This window comes from Corylus avellana, chromosome ca1, assembly GCF_901000735.1.
Source record: "Corylus avellana chromosome ca1, CavTom2PMs-1.0".
NCBI classification, from domain to species: Eukaryota; Viridiplantae; Streptophyta; class Magnoliopsida; order Fagales; family Betulaceae; genus Corylus; species Corylus avellana.
In genome coordinates, this window is record NC_081541.1 from 5,326,222 (window position 1) to 5,335,316 (window position 9,095).

Sequence of the window (9,095 nt, forward strand, 5' to 3'; positions counted from 1 at the left end):
CGTGACGGCGTGAACTCTACGCGAGTTCATAAAAGAAACGTGAGTTCATAAAAGAAACCTATTTTTGAGATCAAAACTGTGCCGTTTCGTGTAATCATAAAAGAGACCTAGTTTTGCTTTAAGGATAACGGCACCCTTTCCTATAACAGCATTTATACGGTAGATTTCTTTACGACATAAAAGCCAGATCCATTAAGGACTGACATCGAATTCACCGTAATTTCCAACGCAATGATTGAGCTTAATTATAATATAAAACCCATGATTCATCTGCTATCACTGTGGGAGCTTATTGAATTTCCGGTAGCGATACTCAGCGTAGGTCTTGGTTGAGTATTTGGGTGGATTTTCATCATTCACAAGCTGTGGAAGTGGCCCAATCGTCGCCTCCAGTGGAGGCGCAATGAACACCGCCCACGACATGCGTGTGCGTTCTTTGTTCACCAAACTCCTGTGAAGAACACTCTTGTACTTCCCGTTGCTCAGCACCTGAAACATCATTAACAACAATATAATCCTATGAGAAAAAAATGTAATTTGTTTGACACCAACATGAGAAAAAATGTCGAGTGTACCTCAATCTGATCACCAACATGGACAAAAAGTGCATTTGGGAAGTAATCGACGGCAATCCAATTGCCATCTTTGGAGACTTGAAGGCCTGGAACATCGTTGGGGACAAGTAAGGTGAGAGCAGACATGTCAGTATGAGGTTCAACCCCAAGAGCCAGTTGGGGTTGTGGGCATGGTGGGTACATGTTTATTTTCATCTCCACCTCCATTTCTTCATCCCTTAAACTGGACTTCAAAACGTTACCTTCCAAACCAAGCCCCTCTGACTGCAGCTCCAATAGCTCGTCTGTTATTCTTACCATTTCTTTGTTATATTCTTCTGTCACTTCCCTGTTTCAAGTGCCCGCATTAATTTAACTACACGTAGTGATTTGTTGGAACTAGTTACTCATATTAGAACACTAATAAAATGCTAAGTAAACGGAAGCAAAGTGAATGTTGCGACACGGGGGGAACGACTAGGTTATGGGATGCGGGGGCAACGACCCCGTTGCGGTACGGTACGGGATACTTTGAGATTTTCAAAATACGTCAATACAATTAAGGTTTAAGGTTTTTCTATATATATGTTATCATGTAGAAAAATGATACACAACCCACATTTTTCTCCCAAAAGTTTGTTCTCAAATGATGTATCACAATCTCATAAGTTGGTGACACACTTTCCAAAATAATAAATCTCATGAGATAGTGACACATCATTTGAAAGGAAAATTTGGGATGTATAGCACTCATCTATAATATAGCTCTGAATCATTGATAGCAAAATACATCTGCACTCTCTGTAGACGTAGGCACATTGCCGAACCACATTAAATCTGTGTTTCGACTCTCTCTTTATCTTTCTCTCTTTTCGATTATATTGTTCATTATTGTTGTGAACGGTAACAATATGATCCAATCTTGTTGGGGCCCTAACTTTAGGATGCTAGAGAGTTTTGAACAAAATTTATGTATTTTTTTTATTAGTTATTACCTGATGATATGCATGTCGTTTGGATTATTTATATGTTCTGTTCTTTCTATTGATGAACTTAATCTGGTTAGTACGCAACTTCGTTTTCTGGTCCACTCGTACAAATAGACTAAACTCACACCTCATCTGCTAGCCATTGTACGATTCCCAACCCTACTCATGTATTCAAGCAAATTAATAAAACAGTACTATACTATCAAATATATATATAAAGTATGTAGGTCAGTAGGTATACCTGTAAGCAGGATGGTTTTTGGGCCATATACCATAATTGACCTTAGAAGGAGGAGACATGAAATGGAAGAAGTAGTCAAGCCACTCGACCTTCTCATCGCTGTTCTTGGTCATCTTGGTCCCGTACCCTTCAAACTTTCCAGTAGCGGCGTCGTTTGCATAGGCCTCCTTTTCCTCTTGTGGGAGCCGAAAGAACTCCTGGCCCACCTCTTGTAGCCGTTGGATCAACGATGGCGATAGGCCGTGATCGGTGACGAGGAAGAACCCCCACTCCTGGCACGCCAAAGCAACTTGTTTAACGAGCACGTCATGCGGCTGAGATAGTGAGATGACAGGCACACTCACCCCCTCCATGGCCTTGCTGTTCTCTGGCCGCTCGTGGGCTGGGCGGATGAACTGCTCCGGCAGCTCTTTCAGGCCGCCAAAAGCCAAGTCCTGCACTCTCTGCATGTCCATTTTTTTCTGGTTTGTGAATAGAACAGCGCAGAGAGGTGATTGTGCCCGAATTAGAGACAAAACGGTTGGTGGCTTCTCATATGACATATATGTATAGACTATATAGATGGAACTTAATTACTTGTGTTGTACGTTTGCAATGGTAGGTTTAACTATAAAAAACGAGCTGCATGCGGCTTTGCTTCAAATCCATCTACTCGTCAACCTATCGTATAATCAATTTAGTGCGATGAATCATCAGGGAATTAATGGAAATGGGTTAACGGAAAAGTCTCATATATATGCATGTGTTTGATTTTTTATTTTTTATTTTTTTATTTTTCTAATTGAATAATATTCATGTGTTTGATTGATTGATCAATAATTGTTCCCTTATGCTTAATTTCAGCTTTCTCTACAAGTACATTGCCTATTATTATGGGTTTGTTTTTTTCTTGCACATGACCTATGATCTCTTTTCTTTCCTCCAATAACGTTCTTTGTTCAATTAAAGAAATTATGGGTGTGTTTGATAACTTGTTTTAGGAGAAGTTTTTTGTATTTTGGTTGAAAACGTGTTTTGATTTGTTTTAAATTTCTGTGTAATTGTTCTACGTTAAAAGTTTTTGTTAATGTTTTAACCTTTTGAGTAAAAGAATAAATAACACAGACGATTAACAATCACACCAAAGGGCCAAGTTAAAATACAAAATAAAATTAAAAAAAAAAAGAAAAAAGAAAAGAAAAGTTGGCCCTTGGGGTGGCTGAACTATCTCCATAAGCCATGGGTTGGTTCGGCCACTCTACCCAAAATAGGGGTGGTCGGCGCGCCACTCCCTATATTTGTCAGCCACCTATTTTTTTATTATTAATTTTAATAATATTTTATTATTATTTTTATTAGTGAAATATGTGTATTACATGTGGTCGTAAAATTTTTGAAAAAATATTCTAACCATAAATTAAATATTATTCGACCCATAATAAAATGGAGATTATCCTATTCCTGGTCCCCCACCATGCATACACACGACACATGCACGATGTGTTTAACATAGAATGGCGAAGAAAATTAAGATAAGGGGACAAATAAATGAACCCTTTAATGCACATCTAGGGCTGTGTGCCCATCCTTCCTTCTCCAGGGTGGGGACATAGCCCTTTCTCTACACGTACATTGCCTATTAATGGGTTTCTTTTTTCTTGCACATGACCAGCTTTGCTTTTCTTTCCTCCAATAACGTTCTCTGTTCAATTAAAGAAGTTATGGGTGTATTTGATAACTTGTTTTACGAGAAGTTTTTTGTATTTAGGTTGAAAAAGTGTATTGATATGTTTTAAATTTATGTGTAAAAGCATGTTTGGGATTGTGTTTGAGAAATATAGCTTTTAAGTCGAAAAGAGCTTTTGAGTAAAAATTTCATTTTTAAGCTTTTGCCAAAAGTGTTTTTTGGCCATTTTTAGACTTGTTGGACCATTAAAAGCGCTTTTAATTTTTGGACCAAACGAGTATTTTTTTCTTCAATCGAGTTTTTTAAGTGTTAAAAGCACTTTTAAGCCTCTCAAACGCAATTTCAAATAGGCCTTAATTGTTATACATTAAACGTTTTTGTTAATGTTTTAACCTTTTTAGTAAAAGAATAAATAACAGAGAGGATTAAAAAACACACCCAAGGGCCAAGTTTAAAAAAGGCTGGCCCTTGAATCACCTCGTGGCACAAAGGGGGTGGCACCCTCCTTTTGCAAGATGGGGTGGCCGAACCATCCCCATAGGCCATACGTTTAGGGTTTAGGGTGGGGGTGGTTCGGCCACCCTCTGGCTGGCCATTGGGGTGGCTCCCTACCCAAAATGGGGGTGGCTGGCCACCCCTACGGTGGCCAGCCACCCTATTATTTTTTTTATTAATTTGCTTCTTTTTTTTTAAAAAAAAATAATATTTTATTATTATTTTTATTAGTGGGATATGTTGTTACCGTGCACAACAAATATGAATATATAGAATTGAAAAGATCAAGAGAGAGTTGAGACACAGATTTACGTGGTTCGGCAATGTGCCTACGTCTATAGGAGAGAGTGCGGCTATATTTTACTATTCAATGATTTAGGGTTACATCAGAAAGGGGTTAATTATGAGGAAATATTTTTCCCAGTGGTCAAACATACTTCCATCAGAGCGATATTGGTGTTGTTGGTAGCTCATTATGACATGACATTTGAGCAAATGGATGTGAATAAAGCTTTTTCTCCATGGTGATTTGGAGGAGCAGATTTACATGGAACAGCCAGAAGGGTTCAACCAACCCGGACAGGAGCACTTGGTCTGTAAATTGAATAATTCACTTTATGGGCTAAAGCAATTTCCAAGGCAATGGTATAAGTGGTTTGACTCCTACATGATCAGAATTGGCTACATGAGATATGAGTATGACTGTTGTATATATGTGAGGAGCCTTGATGATGACTCATTTATTTTTTTGTTACTATACGTTGATGATATGCTTATTGCAGCTAAGAGTATAGTGGATGTTAACAAACTAAATGTTTTGTTGAGTAGAGAATTTGACATGAAGGATTTGGGCGTAGCCAAGAAGATTCTTGGGATAGAGATTCACAAAGACAGGGATGCCAAGAGATTGTGGCTATCTCAAGCCGGCTATGTAAAGAAGGTGTTGGAGAGGTTTAGCATGGAGAATGCAAAACCGATAAGTACACCTTTGGCGAATTATTTTCGTTTGTCTACCTCACAGTGTCCAAAGACAGTTGAAGAAATTGAAGACATGTCTAAGGTCCTATATGCTAGTGCAGTATGATGTCTGATGTATGCTATGGTATGTACCATGCTAGATTTGGCTCATGCAATCAGTGTGGTGAGCAAGTACATGGCGAATCCGGAAAGACAGCGCTGGGATGCAGTCAAATGGATTTTCAGATACTTGAAAAGTATTATAGAGTATGGCATCATTTTTGTCAGACAGAAAAGTGATTTGTCAGTCGTCGGATATGTGGATGCAGATTATGCAGGGAATTCGGATGACAGAAGGTCGACCCGGGTTATGTGTTCGCTCCGCTCTTATAGGAGGACCCATATGTTGGAGGTCTATGATCCAATCCACAGTTGCGATGTCCACGACTGAGGCAGAGTACATGGCGGCGGTTAAGGCCGCAAATGAAGCTTTGTGGCTTACAGGGTTAGTCAAGGAGCTGGGTATTCAGCAAGGCGGAGTTTTGTTGTAGTGTGACAGTCAGAGTGTCATTTACTTGGCAAAGAACCACGTGTATCATGTGAGAACCAAACACATTGATGTGAGGTTTCACAAGATCAGGGAATTGGTTGCTATAGGTGAATTGTTACTTGAAAAGATTTACACTTCTGAGAATGCAACGGACATGTTGACGAAGCCTGTTACCGCAAACAAGTTCAAACATTGCTTGGACTTGACAAATGTCTCTAGGTGCTAGAAAGGAGAGGAGAGAAGGCGGCATCCCCAAACCTATTAGTTTTAGGTGTAGGCCCAATACTTGAGTATCTTCAAAGAGGTGAATACTCACCAAGATGGAGATTGTTGAAACATGTAGCTCATATTCTACTATTGGCCCATTGGGTGTAATTAGATTATGTGGGCCTGATGACAAATAAGTTGTGAGGGGTATTTTGGAGTTTCCTAAAGTACTTATAATTAGGGTTTTCTTATAAATATGTTATGTTGTAACCTTAAATTATTGAATAGTAAAATATAGTTGCACTCTCTCATGTGGACGTAGGCACATTGCCGAACCACGTAAATCTGTGTCTTAACTCTCTCTTGATCTCTTTCTTTTCGATTCCATATATTCATCATTGTTGTGCACGGTAACAACAAGATATGTGCCCCATTTGTAGTCCTAAGATTTCTTGAAATTCTAGCCATGAACTAGATATTCTCCAGTCCATTATGGACTGAAAAAGATCCTATTCCCGATCCCCCACCCATGCATACACACATGACACATGCACCATGTGTTTAATATAGAATGGCGAAGGAAATTAAGATAATGGGACAAATAAATGCACCGCTTTCACCCACATCTAGGGCTGTGTGCCCATCCTCTCTAGGGTGGGGACTAGGGAGGCCAGAGGCATACAACAACCCTTTTAAGATGAGGATCGATCGCGACCCCTACTTAAGAGGGATTTAGATCTTCTTCAACTAATTTACAATGGTCAAGCAATTTTATTTAAATAAGTTATAGCTACGTAGAGTTTTAGAACTCTACGTAGCTATAACTTATTTGAGTGGTATTCTCCACTCAAATATAATTGAGTTATTATAATAACTCGATTACTTCGTATATTTGAGTGGAGACTATCTTTCAACCATTACAAGAACGTGTTACCTACCACATAAACATGGAAAGACTATTATTTATCAACCACATCATGAATGTAGAACAACTATAGGGAAAGTAGTTAAATAAAGCCCCATAAAATGGATGCAAGGTATCAAGTATAGGAATTTGTCGATCCATCTCAAAAACCTCTAGCTCATTGCGAGATTCTCACTTCAAACAAACCTGCTAATTTAAGCATCGGAGTTGTTCCGGTATTCAGATCAGTGGATCCTTTGACACTTTTTACTATTTATAGGTAGCACATCGCCAATAATGTCGTGTCAAAAACTACTATAACAGAACATTTGAATCATTTGAATTAGAGAATAGCCAGTTAAGAGTGCATCTCGAATTGCGATTTCGCAAGAATAATTTACGTTTTTAAAAGATATCACAAAACGTAATGTGTTTGGTATTGCGATTTAAAAAATACTTAATCTGAAATAGAAAATATATATATATATATATATATATATATGTGTGTGTGTGTGTGTGTGTGATTTCTATAAGCAAGCTATGAGGAGTTATAACAAAAAGTACGAATTTAAATAAAAATCACGATTTCGCATAATAAATATTTGATAAAAAAATATTTTTAACATATTTTACCAAATGGCTTTACAATTTTAAAAAGTAACAATTTTAAAAATGTAATTTTTAAAATCGCACTTATTAAAATCACAAACCCTAAGATCTAAGGTGAAAAAATAGGCCACGTCATTTTAAAAAAGTAAGCTGCAAACCTAACATTTTGGACAGTGGGAAAGAAAAGGAATTTTTTTTTTTTAAAAAAAAAAAAATCAAGCAAGCAAGCGGGAAACAAAAATGAACAGGAAAACAAAATGTTGAACATCAGCGCATCTAATTGGTGCATATCCCAGGCTGGAGTTCTTTATGCCATATATTGTCATACAAGATATGAAAAGACATATATAGTCGTCCCTTTCAGCTGCTTTTGCTAATTCAGAGGGCATATTTCAGATGCAGCTGATTTTTTTTGCTATTTCATAATCCATTTTAAGAACTTTGTGGACTATTGTTTAGCCGTAAAATGTTTTAAACGTTTAAAAACGTTTAATAGTTTTTGGCACGTGTATATATATATTAAACTTTAAATTACGATAATGTTCTGATTAAGTCCAAAAGCGGTCCCTACTGAGTCCTAGCGGTATCCCGACTAGGTCCTGACCATGTTTGCTTTGTGGCCTGATGAGTCCTAGACAGGTCCTAATGGGGTCCTGACCGAATCTCAGTGAGGCTCTGACTGAGTTCTAGCGATGTCTTATTTGAGTCCTAACCAGATCCTGATCAGATCCTAGTGAGGTCTTGATTGGGTCCTAACAATGTCTTGGTTGGCTCCTATTGGTGGATTAGTGAAGTCCTAGTAGGGGTCCGCACGACATCCTGGTTGGATTTGTCAATTCGAAAAATGATTTACGAATTTCAAAAATAAAAACAAATTTCTAGAAATAAAAGAGGTTTTTTTATCAAATCAAAAAATATTTTTTGTTAAATATTATTTTCAGTTGTACTAAAGACCCAAAAATACATAACCTTTAATCATTTTTTGCCAAACAAATGAAGCTTAAATCATTCTAGTGGAATGGAGCTTTCCTTTTACCTTCTCATTGTTTTTCTTCTTGGCATCGTAATCTTGACATTATTTTGAAATCTTTGTGGTTCAGTGTCTTTTCGAATGGAGGATATACAATTGTTATTACTGGGAAATTACACTTAGCTGTCTCAAATTTATATCTCATTTGCAATCAACTTCAAACTTTAAAGAGGAATAATTAACTCCTCAAATTATTAAACGCTGTAATTTGCCCCATTCGTCAGCATTTTTCATTAACTTGGACAGAAAATGAGTTGCATAACAATCAAACTGTCTGTAGATAAAAGAGACACCCGGCCAACTAAAAAAAATAAAGGGTAAAGTCTACTTAATTCCCTTAAATTACCACCTCAATGACAATTTATCCTTAAATTATTAATTGCGACAATTTACTCCCCAAACTACCAAAACAATGACAATATATTCCTATTTTTAACAAAATAACTAAATTACCCTTACTAAAATAAAAACAAAAATACGAAAATTTATTTTTATTTTTTCAAAATTTTAAAGATATTTTTGTTTTATTAAAAATTTTATAGGGGTAATTTTGTCATTTTGTGAGCATTGGGGAATACATTATCATTATTTTGATAGTTTGGAGGGTAAATTGTCGCAATTAATAGTTTGAGGAATAAATTATCATTGAAGTGGTAGTTGAGGGTGTTAAGTCGACTTTATTTTATTTTTGACATTTTTTGTCTATATAATATAATGTCGGTCTATATATATTTTTTCGCGTGCTCAAGAAAAAATAGAAATTGCAGCATTGGGTTAATGGCCTCCACATCCACTTAAATCATGACACGTGCAACTAAGTATTAGAAGAGCCATGCGATAGCCAATGAAACCCGAGAGAACGCGCAATATTGACGTAAAAAATACCTGAAAGT

General features: G+C 37.0%; 1 protein-coding gene across 1 annotated transcript; it reads right to left on the bottom strand.

The window, feature by feature from the left end:
- Positions 1-215: 215 nt before the first annotated feature.
- LOC132167442 (flavonol synthase/flavanone 3-hydroxylase-like) lies at positions 216-2,410 on the bottom strand. The gene is made up of 3 exons (XM_059578416.1): positions 1,785-2,410; positions 576-903; positions 216-489 (listed from the first exon to the last, which is right to left on the bottom strand). Exons 1-3 carry the CDS (start codon positions 2,324-2,326, stop codon positions 277-279), a joined length of 1,083 nt encoding a protein of 360 aa, XP_059434399.1. The 5' UTR covers positions 2,327-2,410; the 3' UTR covers positions 216-276.
- Between the last annotated feature and the right edge of the window lie 6,685 nt (positions 2,411-9,095).